The sequence below is a fragment of the Hydra vulgaris genome, chromosome 07 (genome assembly GCF_038396675.1).
Source record: "Hydra vulgaris chromosome 07, alternate assembly HydraT2T_AEP".
Taxonomy (NCBI): domain Eukaryota; kingdom Metazoa; phylum Cnidaria; class Hydrozoa; order Anthoathecata; family Hydridae; genus Hydra; species Hydra vulgaris.
In genome coordinates this window covers 38,239,404-38,260,889 of record NC_088926.1, presented here as the reverse complement: position 1 = coordinate 38,260,889, position 21,486 = coordinate 38,239,404, and the positions used below count along the sequence as shown (strand labels likewise).

The 21,486-nt window shown below is 29.0% G+C and overlaps 2 protein-coding genes across 2 annotated transcripts; both read right to left on the bottom strand.

Annotated features, from left to right (window-relative positions):
* Positions 1-220: 220 nt before the first annotated feature.
* LOC105846268 (lens fiber membrane intrinsic protein) lies at positions 221-21,486 on the bottom strand. The gene is made up of 3 exons (XM_065801829.1): positions 21,156-21,486; positions 779-910; positions 221-689 (listed from the first exon to the last, which is right to left on the bottom strand). The coding sequence occupies exons 1-3, from the start codon at positions 21,340-21,342 to the stop codon at positions 517-519; spliced, it is 492 nt and encodes a 163-aa protein (XP_065657901.1). The 5' UTR covers positions 21,343-21,486; the 3' UTR covers positions 221-516.
* LOC136082462 (uncharacterized) lies at positions 13,300-14,382 on the bottom strand. Its single transcript, XM_065801828.1, has 2 exons — positions 14,064-14,382; positions 13,300-13,984 (listed from the first exon to the last, which is right to left on the bottom strand). Exon 2 carries the CDS (start codon positions 13,934-13,936, stop codon positions 13,409-13,411), a length of 528 nt encoding a protein of 175 aa, XP_065657900.1. The 5' UTR covers positions 13,937-13,984; positions 14,064-14,382; the 3' UTR covers positions 13,300-13,408.

Genomic DNA, 21,486 nt, shown 5'->3' with positions numbered 1-21,486 from the left:
CAAAACATTATGTAAAATTATATTTTATAACTTTTTTCAAAAAACATCTTAAAGATGTTAACAAATAGAAATCTTATGACGAACTTCAAACGTATACACTTACGTTATCAATTAAAACGTCTTATTGAGGTTTTAATTGCTAACATAAGTACAAAATTATTATTTACCATTATTATTTAACAGACGTTACCATTATTATTTAATACCATTATTATTTAACAGACGTTTAGTAAGCGTTTTTTACAGGCAAGATAATCAAATAGCCAAATAATCGTAAGTTTACCTCTCTATAATTTTGAAAAATGTTTTCTCATTTTCTCATTTTTATTTTCAAGGTTTAAAACTTTTCTGTTTATAAATGTTTTTAAATCTATCTATATATTTATCAATAGATAGATTAATGTCTTTTTCAATATTTTTCTTTAGATTAATGTTGTCTTAGCTTCCTTCAATATTCTTCGTTAAAAGCAAAATCTTTATCATGTAATACCATCTTATATCGAGGTATTTTCCAAATTAATAATTGTTAACTAATTCAAACGGGTTCAAACTCTCTGAAAAACAAAGAAGTCCAGCTGCAAATGCTAAAATTACTGAAATCCACCCAACGGCGTAAGACCAACCAAAGGTATATTCTCGAGCGCTTACTTGATTTGTATACAAACTTATTCCAATAAGTAAACAAAAAGCTGTCAAAGCAAAAATGAAACAACTAAATTTAAAAAAAAGAACAAAAAAAACTAAATACAAAAACTTTGCATTAAAATACATTAAGCACCTGAAGTATTAAGAATTCCTCCTAGTAACTTCATAGTGAACATTTTATTAACATGTAGTACGTAAAATATAAAAGCCAGCGAATACCCCAAACAGCCCAAAGTCATAAAAGTTTGCGTTGTTTTTAAGGTACCTAAAACGGTAAAATATATTTTAAAAAGTTTGTTGTTTTACGAACCAGCATATTAGTTTAATGTATTATGTGCCAGCTTATAGTTTCATAACATAAATAATAATCATTACTATAACATAATACAGTTGGAGAACAATAAAGTTGGCAAACATTTTTTCACAATATATGATTTTAAAACAAATATCAAAATCTTCTATTTTGGGTAGAAGTCATTTAAAATAAGATTTTTTTTAACAGCCAGTAAATTTTTTTGACTGAATGCATTCAGGGCCGTCCCAAAGAGGTCTTCCATGAAAGGACGGGGTGGTGTTGTACGCGTGTTTTGCCAACTAGAGACACCTAAATAAAAAGGTCTTTAATATTTGCAATTTGCCAACTATAGTTCAAAACTTGTTCAATGTGCCAACTCAAATGCTAAAATGACAGCTTGGGGGCCGGGGGGGGCGGAGTTAGGACACCCTCTACACCCCCCACTCTCGAACGGCTCTGAATGCGTTTGAGTACTAGATTAACTCAAACCAAAACTTATTACAAATAACTCAAACTACATTTACCAACAAACAACTCAAATTACAGTTGCCTACAAACAACTCAAGTTACAGTTACCATCAGTAACTCAAGTTACAGTTACCATCAAACAACTCAAACTACAGTTGCCTACAAACGACTCAAATTACAGTTTACCATAAAACAAAAAAAGCATCCTACAAACAACTCAAACTAAAAAAAGCTTTTTACAAACAACATCAACAAATAGTTATAGAGTTATCAATACAGCTTTGTATATGTACTTTACCGGTCAATTTTTTTTACCTTTTTTATTAAAAAATTATTCTTTAATTTATACAGTGAATGGAATAGGAGATAGTTATATAAATAACTCCATAAGTTTAAATTGTAGGCAATTTTGAAAAGCCCTATTGTTATATTTTTGTTTGTTTGTCTTACATTATTTAATTTACTATTTATATATATATATATATATATATATATATATATATATATATATATATATATATAATTTAATTTTATATATATATATATACTATTTTTAATTTGTCATACTTAACCTTTCTCGATGCTTAGTACATGACCTAAAACATCGCTAAATATAAAAAAGATTTCTACATAACAAAAACAAACAAACAATAAAAGATCATTCACTGATTATATAAAAAAAAATCAAAATATTGCCAACATGGGTTGCTGCCCCAGGTTTTGGGTAGACACCCCTGGTTGGAAGAGCTAGTAAACCTTGGCTGGTAATCTTTTTATTGGTGGTATTACAGTTAGAAAAAAACTCTTGGTCTGCAATACAGTTTAATTTCAATAATGGAATCCTGTTTAAAGAAATTGCTACAACTCTGTCATAATACTATATTTGAATAAAAAAATCGGCATTAAAACTGCCTGTCCCAAAATAATGCGTGGAACAATGGACCTGAATGAAAAAATGGTACTGAAATTGATTATGCCTTTGAATCTTAAAACTTTCCGCCTATATAACTGTCAATGATTACTTTATAATTTGATATTACAATGTTCTAGCATATATATAGTAAACTTAAGCATAAATATTACAAGGCTAGGTTATTAGGTTTTTATGGCAATGAGTGTAGCAAAAAACCAGTATATTTATTGCAATGAACAATGTTTTTTATTTTATATTTTTTATTTTAAATAACACATTTTAAATAACACATTTTAAATAACACATTTTATATGACATTTTTTTTATATGCGTATTATGCTGGTAATATTTTATTATTTATAAAAAAAGATTTATTGATCTTATTTCAAATACCGTTCGTGAAACATGTTGGCATCTTTCTTATAATCTTTACTATGATGACGAAAATATTAGTGTAATTTACGAAAGGAAAATAAGCTCACATTTCAAACTCCACGTCCTGGAAGTGATTAGCAAAGTGTTTTCGCTTATCACTTCCTTATAATTCAACTGCATTATTCTCTTAACTAACTCCTCTTTCATTTAACTACCTCCTCTTTCATTCAACTACCTCTTTCATTCAACTACCTCATCTTTCATTCAACTACCTCCTTTTTCATTTATTTACCTCCTCTTTCATTTAACTACCTTAGTTTATATGAAAAGTTAATTCCAAAAGATTCGTCTGCTGCTGAATTTTTACATTTTAATTATAGCTGGTGAATAACATCAAACAAAAAAATCAAAACATTAAAATAGCACCATTGGTTTTGCAATTGAAGGATAAAAAACTTGAGTTCTAACTCTACTTTTTGCAAATTAATAGTAGGCAAAAAATGCAGTTGAAGACATGTTACTTTTCGAAAACACTTTGTTAAAACATTATAAAAATCTATTATGGCTCTTTAATAGACAGAATGCCTTCTTATGACTACCCGGTGGGCACGCGTCATTCGGAGGATGTCCACGGGACGTCCGTAAGACCGGGTACTATAAAGAGCGAGGCAAGACAACGAATGTCTTAAATTTTTGGTTTTCTACTTAGTGGGAGCATCAACTGGCATTTACCCAACATCAACCAAACTACTGGCTCTCCAAACCGTTTGAACGAACGTTTTTAATTAGGCAGAATATGGCAAGATTACAGTTTCTTCATTTTGCACCGTGTAGATGAACTATGATTATGATGCTGGAGATGTTGCGCTGGATTAGTTAAGTATTCTTTACTGTTATTTGCAATTTAAGAAGAAAAGCAACTATCGCAAAGCAGATTCGAAAGTGGTCAATTTAAGATAAATAGTTGAGAATAAATGAAGTAAAAGAACAAAATTCGATTTTCCATGTTACAATATAAGTATTTTTTATAAAAAATTTATAAATCCAAATTAAAATCCAAGAAAAAAATCCAAACATAAAACTGTTTAACTCTAGCGTGGCTTACTGTAAAATGCGCATTTTCTAACAGCTGTTTTTTCATAATTTCAATAGAATTTAATATGCTGATATAAGTTTTTTACTAAGATAAAAAATAAACCGTAAGCTTATTTCCGGTGTCATGAAATAAATTAACCCCCATAATAAATTAACTCCCGTTGCGTAAAAAATTACCAGGGGAGTTAATCTATTTCGAAATAGATTAACTCCCGTTGAAATAAATTAACCCCTGTCGGCAAAACAAATCAACTCCCCATAATATATTAACTTCCTTGGAATAACTTATACGAATTACAAAAAAAGTTTTAACTTGATGTTTTCCAAATGTGTTGTTTTTAAATCTGTTAATTAGTTATTGATATGGATATAAATTATATTTCTACTATTATAATATCATATATCAATAGTGGCAATGAATATATATATATATATATATATATATATATATATATATATATATATATATATATATATATATATACATAGGGGAAGTGGGGGCATAACAGCCCTCGTAACGTTTAGATTAATGGACTATGAAAATAAAAACGGCATGCGTTTTTTTAACAGTGTATTTCGATAAACACATCATTAAGCTTTAAATTGCTGCTGTAATAAAGAAAAAAATAAAACGGTTTTTGAAAACGTTATAACACAAAAATTACACTTAGTAAAAAAAACGGTTGTGCCCCTATAGAGAGGCACAACTGCACCCTAAAAAAAAAATATATATATATATATAATTAATTAGTAAAAAACACTTATCTAAATTTTAACTTATACTCGGAGTTTAACAATTGCTGTATAATCAGGATTAGTTCTCTTCATCAGGAAGATAACTCTTCCTTATTATCCAGCATTGGTGAAACTCCGAGTAGAAGATAAAAGTTAGATAAGTGTTTTTTACTAATTAATTAATTATTGCTCTGTTCTTTAAGAACATTGAGCACTCTATTTGTAAAATACACTAACATAATTTACATTATATATATATATATATATATATATATATATATATGTATATATATATATATATGTATGTATATGTATATGTATATATATATATATATATATATATATATATATATATATATATATATATATATATATATATATATATATATATATATATATATATATATATATATATATATATATATGTATGTATATATATTTAGGGAAGTGGGGTCATAACAGCCCCCATAAGCTTTAGATTAATGAAATATGAAAATTAAAACGACCTGTGTTTTTTTATCAGTGTTTTTCAACAAACAACAACAAAAAAAAAGCTTTTAATTTTAGCAATATAGAAAAAAACACAACAGTTTTTGAAAATGTTATTAAACAAAAATCCCAAAAATAGCTGGGGTATACTTTTCGTGGTACAATTTCTGCAGGTGTATCATTTTTTGTTTCTACAGTCTTGTTGACTGTTTTTTTTAGTTTTTATAACCATCTTTTTTGCCAGTTCCTCTTTATATGGTGAACTGGTGAGTATAGCTGTTTTACCCTTTGGCATCGTTTGCGAGTTTGCTGAGTTTTCTTATTTGAAATACTTACAATTTTTGCAGATGAAGCAATTGTGAAAGAAGCCATAGATGTCGAAGACGAAGTTTCTGATTCAGAGCAAGATGTCAGGGATAATTCTTGCAGTGAAATAGTTTGTGTTTGAGACTTGATAGTTAGATTTGGTGTTGCTGAATCCATCTCAGGAAATGACCTGTTGGTTGCTTCTGAAGGCTCAAACATCCAATCATCAAAAACTTCAGGATTAAGTGGACTTATTCCAGTCTTTCTAAAACAATTTACAGCTGTCAACATGTTTGCAGATTTCATAAAAGCTATTCCAAATAGTTCTGGAATCTGATATTTGGTCACAACTCTAGGATAATGTGTACGCAGCCAAATTCGAACTTCGTTAGAATAGTTGCTCCTAAATGGTGCCATGAAGGAGATATCTAGTGGCTGCAGATGGTGTGAACAATGTGGTGGAAAGCAAATAACAGTAACACAATTTTCACATGCTTTCATTATGAACTCCATATTTTTTGTATGTGTTGCATGACCATCTAATAATAGCAGTACAGGTCTTTTTTTGGATGGCATTACAAAGGACAGAAAATGGTCAAACCACTTCAAAAATATATCTGTTTGCATCCAACCACTAGGGTGATATGATGCAATAATACCCGGAGGAGCTTTTTGATAATATTAACATTCTTGGGAGCTCTAACATGGGGGGAAATAATCAAGGGGGCACGTATATAACAGAGGCACTCATACACATTTTGATTGTTATGATTTTCCCTCGTTCAGCTGATGTTAGAGTTCCAACTTGTTTTTTCCCATCTTAGCAACTACTTTTGACACTTTTTTTGGTTCTGAAGAAATTAACGTTAACATTATATATATTATTTGGAGTTATGTTATTTTCATCTATGCTTTTAGTCAATAGTTCAAAAATTTTATTCACAGCAGGTCGGTTAAATCCTATTGCTCTAGCTCCAGAATTTCCCTCTGGCATACGCAAAGAAATAACAGGATTGCGTTTTAAAAAGCTTTCTGCCCACTGGTAGCCTGCCATTCCTGTTTTTTTGTTAAAGCTATGTGACATCTTGTTCTTTTCAGCTAGCTGAAATGCCAAATCTCTCAAATCTTTCATTGTAACTGGAAACAAGCAACTTTCTAGAAAAATTAGGTGTTTAGCTAACTCTTACTCTTGTTCAAGGTTAGAAACTGATTTAAAATTTCCAAGTTTTTTTACTGAACAACTACTTAGTTCTAAACTCCCTTGCTGAAGTCTTTTTATTCTGTCTCGCAGTGTCGTTGTTGGGATATAAAACATTAACGATGCCTTCTTATGCCCCATTTCCTTCTTTATTACTGATTCAATAGCTGCTTTCATTAAATTTTCTTCCCAGGATTGTCGATGAGTTAGACGTTTGTATTTTCTAACCATATTAGGTAACTGTATGCACAAAATAATAATTTCTCTATCAAAGAAAAAATATAATAACAATATATAAATATACAATATGTATCTATTTATCTATCTATATATATATATATATATATATATATATATATAGAGAGAGAGAGAGAGAGAGAGAGAGAGAGAGAGAGAGAGAGAGTGGGGGGAGAGAAAGAGAGAGAGAGAGAGAGAGAGAGAGAGAGAGAGAGAGAGAGAGAGAGAGAGAGAGAGAGAGAGAGAGAGAGAGAGAGAGAGAGAGAGAGAGAGAGAGAGAGAGAGAGAGTATATACTATAGTATAGATATAAACTCTATAACCTTAGACATTATTATTAGCAAAAGAGAATGGTTTTGAAGTATTAGTATTAAAACAATAGTAATAGTAGATCAAAACAATAGTTATAGTATTGCACGAACTTCTATTAATACTATTATTCTACTAATATTATTATTCTACTAATACTATTGTTTTGATCTCCTTTTTATATATAATATAAAGGCTTGTCAAAAATAAACTTTGTTATAAAGTAATTTTATTCAACGCTCACTAAATATTTATATATTATATATTTTAATATATATATAATACGAAATATATTTTAAGAAAATTTTAAAATAGAATACTTACACAATATTGTAGATATAATTGTAAGTTAAATTATTTAAAACGCGTATTATAGGGGGTTAATTTATTTCAGTGGGGGTGAGAAATACTTAAGCCCCCGGTTAATCCATTTCGCTATATTTTAAAATAATTTAACTCCCGGGGTTCATTTATTTCGAAATAGATTAACCGGGGAGTTAAAATGTTTTAACCGGAAGTTAACTTTTTGGGGAGTTAATCTATTTTGCGTCACCGGCATAGCAAGATTTACTTATTCGACGGTTTTTAAAGCCCATTTACACTAAAGGTTTTTTGATTTTATCCGTGATGAAATAATTATTTCCTAATTTTTAAGGCCGATTTTCACTGATTTTTTTTTAAGATTTGAGATTTAAACCTTTTGTTAATAACAAGTAAAAGTTAACAAACGTCCTAATACGCTTAAGGTGGGAAAATTTTCCAAAAATTAATTCAACAATCCCCCCCCCCCCCTCCTCCTTGTATTAAGGACTCAAGAATAGAGTTTTTAAAACTTCAATGATCTGAGTATGTGCTATTTTAAAGGAGTATATTTTCATATAAAAGAAAGCTATTTTCAAATTAAGGATTATCCCCTTCCCCTCATTTTTTTCTTACAACCACCCCTGAGACTGGAGGAGGAAGTTTTTATGAGAGAAAGAGAGGGAGAGGGGGTTTAGATGGTTCAAATTGTAAATAATATATTGAGATGAAAAATTACTTCTTTTTTTTAAAGTAATACAACATAGCTTTTCAGAAGAAAAAAAAAATAAGCCAGGGGGGCTGTTTATATATACAGTAGAATCCCGTTAACTCGTACTCTGAAGGGGTATATATTTATTGTTCGACTTAGCGAATGTCTGAATTAAGCAAAGCTCTCGTTAAGTCGAACTTTTTCAAAATGTCCGACTTATTGCGATTTCGAGACTTATCGAATGTTCTTTGATATATAAATATTATGTACATATGTATAGAACAATATGTAAAATTATGTGAAATATATGATTTTGTATATATAGTATATAATATAAACAAAAAAAGTCCGTTCTTCTTGCATTTCTTCTCCAACTACTTCAATGATATCTTGAACAATATCTTCATCTGTAATGACTCTTTCCATAACCGAAACGTCATCATCAATTGTTAACATATCTTCGTAAGTAAAATCTTCCGGAACTTCTCATCAGGCTGACGTAACATGGGCGGTGCAATTTTCAATAGCCAATGCTACCTAACGGCTTTATAATGCAAATTTTCTGTCGTTTTCTCTTTTTTTGGAAGTGCTTTTTAAAACAAATCGAACTCATCTGCATTGAATATATCATACGAGTTATAAGGAGACAATATTGTTGGCAAAGTTGTTTCCCTCCAAGGAGCAGTCATTAGTAACATCTACACTTTCACCTATAAAACATAAGAAAAGCAACTTTAAAATCAGCATAAATTTTATTAGCTATGGTTTAGGACATTATTTTATTAGCTATGGTTTAGGACATTATTTTATTAGCTATGGTTTAGGACATTATTTTATTAGCTATGGTTTAGGACATTATTTTATTAGCTATGGTTTAGGACATTATTTTATTAGCTATGGTTTAGGACATTATTTTATTAGCTATGGTTTAGGACATTATTTTATTAGCTATGGTTTAGGACATTATTTTATTAGCTATGGTTTAGGACATTATTTTATTAGCTATGGTTTAGGACATTATTTTATTAGCTATGGTTTAGGACATTATTTTATTAGCTATGGTTTAGGACATTATTTTATTAGCTATGGTTTAGGACATTATTTTATTAGCTATGGTTTAGGACATTATTTTATTAGCTATGGTTTAGGACATTATTTTATTAGCTATGGTTTAGGACATTATTTTATTAGCTATGGTTTAGGACATTATTTTATTAGCTATGGTTTAGGACATTATTTTATTAGCTATGGTTTAGGACATTATTTTATTAGCTATGGTTTAGGACATTATTTTATTAGCTATGGTTTAGGACATTATTTTATTAGCTATGGTTTAGGACTTTATTTGCTTCTCATGCAGTGCGTGGTAATAAGCCAAAACGTGGTAATGGCCTTAAAAAAATTGAAACAAAAGAATTGATAATTTATTTTTATATGATGCAACGCAATGAAATATGATGCAATGCAATGAAATATGATGCAATGCAATGAAATATGGGCGATGGAATGAGAGTTTCATGCTTATTATTATTTTTTAGACAAATGACTGAAAAAAATGTAAATATCAATGAAAAAATAAAATGATTAAAAACCTGATATTGTTTTAAACGATACATTGTTCGTTTTTTTCCACCATCTATCTAACCATTCATCGGATGCCTAAAAGTTGTCACAATCAAGTTCTTTTGCAAAATGCAATGCTTTGACTTTGAAAATGTTTCCAGGCACAGGAATTTTTTGGTGTCGAGTATTTAAGAGCCACATATAACATGCTTTATCCAAATCTTTATTTAGGGAGACACACATCCACGCTCTTTTTGCAGAAGTTTTATTTTTTTTTGACTTCTAAATATTTTTTTTTGACTTCTAAATATGCGTTTTTTTTCTTTTAACTATTCAGACCAATGTTTTGGAATACTTTTTTTTTTTAATTGTTTTTTGAAAATTTCTTTAATATATGTTTGCAATGTTTGCTTTGGAATATTTCTTTAATATATGTTTGCAATGTTTGCTTTGGAATATTTCTTTAATATGATTCTCCTTTGACAGATGATTTTCCTTTGTCGAGTTCTTTTAGCATTTTGTATTTTTCTGTTATAATTCTACTTGACAGCTTTCTTTTAGCAACCTTCGACATTTTTAGGAAATAAAACTTAATCGAAGTATAACTGAATCGAAGATAGCAACGAAAATGTTTAGTTCGTTAAAAGGTAATTAATTTTCAAACGTTCTAAGTTTTGAATTCTAATTGGATGACTTAGCGCCAAACCAGCCTATACAACGAAAATGTTGAAATGAGACAATTGACGCAAAGTTTAAAAGTCTTTATCGCTTTTTTTAATAAGAGAAAGCAATCGAAATGTTTAAGCACGGTTTCTTTTGAGGTTTTTGCTAAAGCATTCATTTTAAGTAAAATTTTGGATGCTTTTGTGAGCCTATGAAAAAACCATGCTACTTTATTCTATAGCGTACTGAGTTATTTTACTTAAATTTATTTTAGTTAATCCTAACTTAACAGTGGTTGCTATGGCAGCCATGTTGGGAGTGAGTTAGTAATAAAAAAATACATATATTAATTTATGTGATTAATGATTTTGTGTTATGAGATTTACGATTTTGCAGTTATACGAATGTTATGTGATTTATAATTGTATGTATGCAAATCTTATGAAATTAATTTCTGGTATCGATTGTCAACTTGACTTGTTTGCTATTGATTTGCATTATTTATACTTTTGATTTTGCCTTTTTATTTTATTTTATTGTTGTTGTTGTTGTTTTACATTGGCTATAAAATTCTTTTATTTTTGTAAAAAATAGCAATGAAGTAAAAAGTCTTCAAAGGCTTTATAAACCCACCCTCGGCGCCGCCTCTTCTATATCATACTATAAAATATTTTGACTGCATTTTGCAACCCATAGAGAAAATCATATAATAAAGTAAAATAAAAACATTTAAAAGGTTTTTATACTATTAAATAACTTTTCCATTATGGCATTGAAATGCCTACAAATGGGAGACTCGCTTAAGCATGACCTTTAAATAATGTTGTTAGATTGTTGATTTAATTAAGTTTAAACAAATAATTGAAAAATTAAAAATGAAGATTTTGAAAAAAGAATAAAAAACAGAACTTTTTAAGATTTTCAAAAAGGTATTAAAATTTTATTAGATTGTTGTTGTGTTTAAATTGATTTTTTTTTTTACCAGTTTTTAATACTTTTTATCTTTGTTTCAAAAAGTTAATACTTTGACTCTTTTAAAGTAAAGCTAATAGTTTACTTAGTAATTGGTCAGCTTTACGTGAATTTAACTTTATGAGTTTTAGTGAAATTTTTATTCACGTGAAACTAAGCAATTTACTCAGTAATTGTTCAGCTTTACGTGATTAAAAACTTTAGGAAAATTGATCAAATTTCTATTTTTGTAAAGCTGACCAAATACTGAGTAAAAGCAATTGCACATTTTTGTTCACCCGACCTAATAAAAAAAAGCTGTGTCAACAACTTGCTGTTTAAGTATATTTTATAGTGCTTTGTTGACTATTATAGGTAACTTAGACCTATTAACATTTATCAAACGGCTATTAACAATTAGGACAGCATTTTACAAGTTTGGACGCATAGAAATATTGGCTTAAGCGGAGCCTAGTCGATTATGTAAACAAATTTTAACTAAGTTTGATGAACCTTAGTTAAAAATTATTGTTTAAATTGTTTGAATTTTAGATTGCTTAATGGGATAAGTTAAAAAAAACACTTTAATTTTTAAACATTCGACCTTTTTCTTATTTGATCCTGATTTTCTAAATGTAAACCAATGAAATGTTGTTTTTTCAAATCGACAGTTTCTTTAATCAACAAAAAACACTTATTTAGATTGCGTGAAAATTTATATACTGAAAACTTGATCTTGAATTTAAAAGTTCTAAAGTTCTAAAACTTAAATATTTTAAGTTTTAAAACTATATTTGCTTGTGTGTTCAGAAAAAATCAGTCAATACCTAAAAATAGTTGGTATATATAAACATAGTATCTAAAAATAAATTCACCTAATAAAAAGATATACTAGAAATGTAAAAACCGTGTTAAGTTTTATATACTAAAAAAAAAAGCTAAAAAATTTAAGAAAAGCAGTAAAGTATTAGATTTTGATAAATTATAAATATATATATATATATATATATATATATATATATATATATATATATATATATATATATATATATATATATATATATATATATATATATATATAGGGGAGAGCGGGGAGAAGTGGGACACGAATTTTTTTTTTCAGGGTAATTTAATATCTTTTTTATTTGATGTATGAACTGAACCAAACTAGTCTTAACAAATAAAGCAGTTTTTGGGGCACCCCCTAAGATTGACAGAATGTTTTAATAAAGTATATATTTCTTGGTTTAAAAGGAACCCTGCTATTGGGGTAAAGTGGGACAAGTGTAGGAGAAGTGGGACAAGTGTGCGGGAGAAGCGGGACATTTGGGGGAGATGTGGGACTATATAAAAACAACTCCAAATCTAGTTAAATATTAATTTGAGCAAACTTTGATTTTAAAGTTAAGTTTAGTTTAAATAAAACGCGGCAGAGGAGTAATGGTAGAGCGCTTGGATTGTAAGAGAGAGGTTAGACTCCCACCACATCCGGGGTGGCCACATAAAATTTTTATAAGAAAAAGAGGATATTAGAGGATTTTAGAGGAGATTTTGCATTTAATTTAGAGGAATTTCTTGCAAAACTACAAAATTTTGAATAAAAATAGAGGATTTACAGGTTTAACGTCCATGTTTCCACATAACTGGGGTTTGGACAAGGGTCAACAATGACATTTTTTATGTTAGATGACACGGATTCGTTAAAAATAATTTTTTACGACCCAATTCTTATTTCAGATGTAACCCAGTTTTGCAGACCATGAATTTTGAACATTATACTACCATCAAGAAATAAAAAAATAAAAAAGAGGAGTTAAAGAGGAGATTTGATCACATTTTTAACTTCTTAGAGGATAATAAAGGATTTTAGAATAGGTTTTTGAAAAAAAAGGACATTAGAGGATTTTAGCCACCCTGATGGCCTTGTTCATAAAGGTTCGTGTTTCCGAGTTAAAGGGTTGAGAGAGGGTTGTAACCTCAATAAAAAAAAATATTTAAAAATGCGTAGCCTCCTCGACTGAAGTGGCCCCTCCTCGACTGAAGTGGCCTTGGAGAGATGAAAAATAGAAAAAAAATCAATTTATCAATGCCTTTTTCAATCAAATTAAGATGACATTTTAAGAATTAAAATTTCTGTGTTAAAAAAAGAAAAAAGTTATTTTACATTTAAGATGCCAAAGTTCACTTGGAAAATGATTTCAGCTTTTGTTCTTGATGTTGTTCCAGCAAGCGGTTGAGGCAGGACTGCTTTTATATCATCAATATTCACACTGCGAATGTCATTAATTCTAGATTTGACAAATTTAGAAGTTTTTTTATTCTGGCATTTCAGGAAGCTGACCTCAGCATCAAAATTTGAGTCTATTTCTTTCTGCACTATGCCTACATAATAAGAAATGGTGTTTTTACTACAAACCTCGCAAAGAACATAATCACTGACACTCACATTTTGAATAACGCTAAAAGAAACTGTTTCCGATTCTTCTTCAAACTCTAGTGAGTAACAATTAGCAGAAACATCATTTGTTAATTTGTTGAAATCTACATCAAGGTCACTGTTCGATTTCCGTAAAATGTTTTTCCTCACATTTTTGGATTTTAGAAGGACAATTTTTTTACCTTTTTGTTTGTTTAATACTTCATTTTTTATTCTTAAAATCTCTGGTGTTGATGTGGCTATCATACACTTTCCCTTTTTACGTCCACGTCTTAAAATCTTACGAGAAGGTGCCTGCAAAATGTATATTATATTATTATATAATTATAGAATTTAAAGAAAACCTAAACTAAGAATATTTAGTTTAAATTACCTTTGGATAACCTCGTACAATCTCAGGAGAAAATACAGTTAAGTTTTCTTTTACTGCTTCATGTTGCACACCCAAACCTGATATATCTGAAAGAATAGCACTTGTATTATATTTCTCGCATGAACCTTCGTTGCATGGTTCTTGAGGCACATCTCTATCTGTAACAACTGCTTCATGTTGCACATCCAAACCTGAGATATCTGAAGGAGTAGCAGTTGTAATCGATTTCTCACACGAGCCTTCACTGCATGGTTCTTGAGCCACATCTCTATCTGTTACAACTGATGGTAAAAAAATATCATCCCCATATACATGTCTATCATAAGGTTAAATTCCTGTCTCACGAAATCCTGTCATAACATTTGTTGGTGTGGAAGATTTTTTCCATGCTTGTTGAATGAGACTGGCCATCTCATAAATTGTAATGGCTTGCCCTGGATTGCTAAGCATCCAGCTATTGGCAGCTGCATTAAAATATATTTTAATTGGACCAAAAACAGACCTATCTAAAGGTTCTGTCTTATGTGAAGTATGTGGTGGCAAAGTCATCATACAAACATGGTTCTTTTTTGCATATTCAAGTGACTGTAGTGAAAGGTGGCTTTCATGATTATCTATAATCAATAAAACTTTGTGATCGGCTGTTGGGTGAGCAAACTTAACAAAATGTTTTAAAACATCTATAAATATTTCAGCATTCATCCATCCAGATTGATTGGCTAATCAAATAGAACCTTCTGGTGCTCCTCTCATTAGTGAGTTTCTAAATAATTTTCTCGGAAAAGCAATAACAGGGGGTATTGCTACACCAGCTGCGGAGACAATGCAACACACTGTTACTAATTCACCTCTTTCTCTAGATGTTATTTGCCCAATTTGCTTCGATCCCTTTGATGCAATGACACGAGGAGTTTTTTGCACAGTAGTAAAACCTGTCTCATCAAGATTAAAAATTTTAAATGATGTTGCTTTAGACTCTGATATACCTTCTTGTAATTTGTTAAAGAAAATATCAATAGTATACCGATTAAATGCCGATGCTCTTGCAATTGAAGTTGTCTCTGGTTTTCTAACAGATAGTTTTGGGTTTCTTTTTAAAAATCCTGTTAACCAATCTAAACCAGCCTTTTTTTGCTCTATCCAATGCAAGGGACATTTTATTTTGTTTGCTTGAACCATCAAAAACTAGAGCTCTTACTTGAACTGGTGTAAGGCCATATAACAAATCAGAACATGACTTTAGATAAGTGCTCAGTGTTTCTTCTTGTGCAACAGAGAAAATCATAGAATGTTTATAATTTGGTTGAAGATTAGCAGCTAGGTATTGACACTTTTTTTTATACACCTATGAAGTGCCAGCCGAATATGCTGCCTCTCTATGGCTTATCCCATTTTCCACTTCGGCTACAGCAACTTTCAAAATGTTTTCTGAAACATGTGGAGATTCACTTTTTCTGTTATAAACTCTAGGCATGACCTGAAATTTAAAAGAAATTAGGTTTTATAAAAAATATTTATTTTTTATGGTATTAAGGTCACTGTTATTACTATATCTTATATCAGACTATTATTATTGATTAAAAAAACTTTTATGCATGCCTTTTGCTTTCCATATGCTTTCAAACTATTGATGTAAAAAGAGTTCTAAATTTGCTCCAAACAATAATGATGAATCAAACCAAATTTATCTTTAATGAATCTCTTTTTCCAAATTTTGTTTTAAATCAACTGAATAAGAACTAAAACTAAAATTAAATATTTCAATAAAGTGTCTCAATATTTTTATTTTGAAAACTATAAAAAATCGTAGCTAAAATATTCTAGTATTTTTCGCAATAAAATAACGCATAACTGTAAAGAAGAAGTGGGACAGCGGCTTTTTTCTTTGTCCCGCTTCACCCCTATGTAGAGAAGACGAAATAAAACTAAAATTACAGCCACATAGTTAAAGCTGAAATACAAATTTAATTATTAAATGTTAGATGATAAGTGCATTTCCCTGTAAAATAGAAAAAAAGTGCAACAACAGTCAAAAATAAATACATACATGAGTTACTAGACTGTCAGGAAAAGTACTTTTTTGGGGTACTTTCAAAAAAAAAGGGTTTTCACCGCGAGCAGATACGTTTACATTAAATAACAGTAATTAGGCGCTGCTGCGAAATAAAACTATAGGGGTGTCCCACTTCTCCCGCGTCCCACTTCTCCCCACTCTCCCCTATATATATAAGTGAAAAGTATTTGTTGTCATATGAAAGTCATTTACATAAACAAAAACATGACACATTTAATTGAGACTTCCTTTTTTAAAAAAAATGTTACAATGGTAACTCATAGTTACAATATAGCAATTTAATTTTTCTATTATCTAACTTTCTACAGTTACATAAAAAAATTTGATAAAAGCATTAAACATAGCACTACTGATGAAAATAGTGAAAGGCCTCTAGTGCTTTTTTATCATTTATATATTTATTTAAAAGAAATAAATCTTTTTTCAAATTTCAAAAATTCTATTATTGTTTTTTTTACTTGGCATACCTTTTTCCATTATATTGTTTATTATCAATTTGGTAGTTATTTTGTTATATATATATATATATATATATATATATATATATATATATATATATATATATATATATATATTAAAAAGAAAACATCAAACAATACGAATTCTCTTAATACAAATAATAATTTATTTTGAGAAATTTTCACTGGGTTATGGATATTTGGTTATGGTTATGGGTATTTGGTTATGGTTATGGATACCAGCATCATCAGCTCGTAAAATATTACAAAGTTTTTGAACGTTGAAAAACAGTTCAGACCATATATAGTAGCATATTTACTAGCCTATTTTTTCTTTTTATATTGCTCGTACTTATATTTTTTATCATTTTACTTTATATTTTGTTATCTACTTATTTTATTGTTTTTGTATGGCGCGATAATTTTAGCCATGGTTGCCTTTAATGAACCAGCGGATCGATATTGACTTGTTTACACATAGACCATTGTTTTATCATTTGTTTAGTATGACTAGAGCGTGAGTTATTGTTCACCTAATCCCTGAGTCCTAAAATTTTCTTCCTCCTACAAAATAGTCTTTACATTCATTTATGATTCTCACCCAATGACATCACCTACAATCTACTTCTATTTTCACATCTCCCAGATCTACGTGACTGGACGGCTCCGTTGGTCACTTTTTGCGACCATTGTGTCGCATAAACAAACATAAAACTGTTTTTTAACGTTCAAAAATTTTGTAATATTTTACGAGCTGATGATGCTGGTATCCATAACCAAGTGAAAATTTCTCAAAATAAATTATTATTTGTATTAAGAGAATTCGTATTGTTTGATGTTTTCTTATTAATATAACATACACTCTTATACACGATGTCTACACTGAAATCATATATATATATATATATATATATATATATATATATATATATATATATATATATATATATATATATATATATATATATATATATATATATATATATATATATATATATATATATATACATATACAGGGCCGTGCCGATCTAACTTTGCGTGTTGATAAAAGATGTCAACAAAAATCAAGGATATCGACCACTTCATGTTTTATCAAAATTATTGCCTGACTGGACAAACGTTCTTGCTCTATAGTTGATCTCGTGTAGTTTTTATAAACTTAAGTTTACTGAACCTTTCTTTACGAGTAGCAACTTTGACTGGTATGGTGAGGATGATGCGAATAGCAATTGCCGCGTTAGGATAAGCATCAGTCAATGAATATTTATAATGAGCTGCAAAATGTCGGTTAGGCTAAACTTTTTAAAGTTTCTCATCATTACAGCAATTTGATATTTAAAACATGCAAATTCTGACTGAAAATGAGAACAATCTTAATCTGTCTCGTAAATCTCAGATAAACTATTGGCTTTTGTCTTTGTAATTATATTAAGTTAAATGTTACAGTGTTCCGTGACGTAAAGTGGTTTGTTATTAAAGTGCGTTTATTTGATAACTGTTGTTAATATGTTTGTACGGTTTTGTATGTAATTGTTAATGTGTTTATATGGTTAATGTGAAATTGTAAATATGCTAATGTTGGTTCTAATGGTAATATTTGAGATATATAATTTAGTATAAATTGTGATTATAATTTTGTAAGAGACAGGTTTTCATTGAGTAAAGAAAAGAAAACATCTTGACTTAATGTTACATTTCTGCGAGAAAACTACAGTCTTAAGTGCATCCACTGAGTTTGAAGAGAGTGAATGCCCACAGAGGAAGTCAAAATTGGTGAATACAGCAGACTCTCTACATCTCTCAAAATTCTAAATCGAAGCCAATTTGTGAAGATTTATTGCACAGAGCGAAATTGCATCAAAATTTCTCTCGACGTTTTCATCTCTCCTTTGATAAATCTCTGCAGATCAGAATCCATGGTCTTTCTTTCTTTAAGTTTTATTTTTAGAGTTTTTTGATCAGAATATCTTTGGTGTTCATTTCACGTTTAGGAATTCTTGTGATTAGTTTTTTCCAGTCACAAAATCCTATCGAAATTTCTGAAAAATTGTTGGTTTTCGTTGTTAAAATAACAAAGAACAAAAACAAGTAACGAATCTTTTTTATTACTGTACAACAACCAATAGCAAACAAATTTAATCACCATTGACAACCGTTGTAATGAACGTTTTTACACGAACTTGTACTAAAGTGTCGCATACTGTTGTCAAAATCACTTAGCGTGTATGGGAAACATTCTCTTTTTTCTTGCTCTAGCCCATACCGAATCAAACAACATCTTATTTTTTCCGTTACTTTAACCTATGTTGCTGTTTCTCTGTGTTAAAAGTTTTCTGTTGAAATTGGTAGAAAATATGATATTTCTGAACAAAGCTCATTTTAATTCATTTCAGCTTGGTCAGAAATGCGAAAGTTTCTATTTATCATTGTTGTTTCTAAATCATTTGTGCAAAATTATTTTTGACTTTGGCTGATGAAAATCTCCTCTTCAATTAGTTCGAAATGATGATTTGAATTAAAGTTATTAATTTCAGCTGTTTAAAAAACTTAATCTGTTGAGTTATTTCTAAATCATTTGTGCAAAATTATTTTTGACTTTGGCTGATGAAAATCTCCTCTTCAATTAGTTCGAAATAATGATTTGAATTAAAGTTATTAATTTCAGCTGTTTAAAAAACTTAATCTGTTGAATTATCATTAAGTTCAACGCAAATATTATCTTAAATAGTATATTTTTCCACTGCAAAGTTTATTACCAACCACTTCTTGAAACAATTTTGTAGTTTCTCATTATTTTCAAGACGCTCTTTTCTTTCTTGATAATTTCAGCGCCAGATAATTTTTTGGCGAAAAATCATTATTTAATCAAAAATTTGTTCAAAATTTATCAAATATGGTTTTACTAAGTTTTAGAAACCAATGATTACGTTTTTTGCAATCTAAAAATTAATACTTATGTATCATATGTTTTCCTTTTTCTTTTAACGAGTTTTTTTTAGATGATATTGTAAAAACATTTTAACGTTTTTTTATCTGATGATGGGACTGTCTCAAAGAATAAAAAATATAAACAAAATTATTATTAAATGCCCTGCATTTAAAGAAGATAATTTCAAAATTAATATATCAACTATGTTATTGCTAAAGGGCATTCTTCTGTTCAGCTGTTCAGTAAATTTTACAAGTTGAAGATTATGTATGGAGGCGCAACATTCAACATCAATGAAACGCCGTAAAAATTTGTTTTATTTATACTCACTTTATTTTATTTATTTTTTGTGGAATTTTTAGCCCTCCTAAGTTTGGCGCCTGGGGCCGCTGAATGGTTAGCCCCACCCTTAGTATGGACCTGTATATATATACATACATATATATATATATATATATATATATATATATATATATATATATATATATATATATATATATATATATATATATATATATATATATATATATATATATATATATATATATATATATGTATAAGTTTTAAATTTCATAAAATAATCTCTTAGCGTTTAAAAATTAGGATCACAAGAAATTTGTACCCTCTCAATTTGAGCATTAAAACTTTAAAAAACTATTTCATATTTGTAGAGTCGGGTTTGAAAGCCTGGAATCTTTCAAATGCTTATGGCTTTCAAATTCGGAGTCTTTTTTGGAACTCCTCATCCCAGTTCATAGACCAAAATGCAAGTTGTCTTAAGTACCTTTATTTTCGTATATTTTTATTTCAGTCGTTAATGTTAAATCTTAATAACAAAATCGTTTTTTATTAGAAAAGAAACAAATTCATGAAAATTTTATTTAATTAAATATTAGATTTTGTTTTCAATATTTTAGATATTATAAACAACTTTAATATTTATGCCAATGAAAACGATTTTTAAAATTTTTTTAATATTTTGAATAGAATTTTAAAGAATCGCGTTTTCGAAAGAAGATTGATAAAATATTAGTTTTTAGTTTCAGTTTTTACATGATTTCAGTATTAAGTTAGAGTACTTTCCTTTTGAAATCTATATTTTTCTGCAATATTTAATCAGGGTATTTCTTTTATTTATTTATTTTTCTGTTTAAAAATAGTTATAATAGCCGGAAAAATATGAGCATCTTTAGTTATCATCTATAATCATCGTTAATTTGAATAAAATTAATATGTTTATGTGTTTGTGTGTGTATTTGTGTGTACACACACACACACACACACACACACACACACACACACACACACACACACACACACACACACACACATATGTGTGTGTATATATATATATTTGTGTGTGTGTGTGTTTCTTAACATCTTAAAACTTCCTTTTTTTAAATGCTGTTGCTTATATAATACGGGTTTTAGTACCGTTACTATTGAGGCTTGGTGACAAAGCTAACTTATGCCTTCTTCTTGCACCAGCTAATTGATTAGCCACTTTTTTATATTGTTGTACGTTGTAAACATTTGTACACGGCGAAAAAAATAAACTAAACTAATATATATATATATATATATATATATATATATATATATATATATATATATATATATATACTTTATACCTGTTCTTTGTCTGCTAACACATATGAAGTTATAAGAACTTGCACATATTTTCCACAAGCCCAATTGGTAGGAGCCATTTTGTGTTATGTGTTCCCAGGAGTTTCCTATATTTGATAAAAAACTGAAAATACCACCAACGACCATCAGCACTATAGTTACTTCACCTTTTACTTTCTTAGACAACATTGATTCGCAACAAACCAATTAAAAAGCTTTTAATAAATCTTTTTCAATGCTCTTCTTCAAATTTCATTTCTATTGATGATTTTTCGCTATAAAAGATAATGTCAATAAGAGATAAATATGAAACAATATTTGAAACCAACTTTT

Bases quoted from the DNA above. Each gene is read 5' to 3' on its own strand.
- LOC136082462 (XM_065801828.1), bottom strand. From the start codon at position 13,936: ATGATAGCCACATCAACACCAGAGATTTTAAGAATAAAAAATGAAGTA.
- LOC105846268 (XM_065801829.1), bottom strand. From the start codon at position 21,342: ATGTTGTCTAAGAAAGTAAAAGGTGAAGTAACTATAGTGCTGATGGTC. The intron at 911-21,155 runs GTATAAAGTATA...TTACCGTTTTAG, and splicing joins TGTTAGCAGACAAAGAACAG to GTACCTTAAAAACAACGCAA. The intron at 690-778 runs GTGCTTAATGTA...TTGCTTTGACAG, and splicing joins AGGAATTCTTAATACTTCAG to CTTTTTGTTTACTTATTGGA.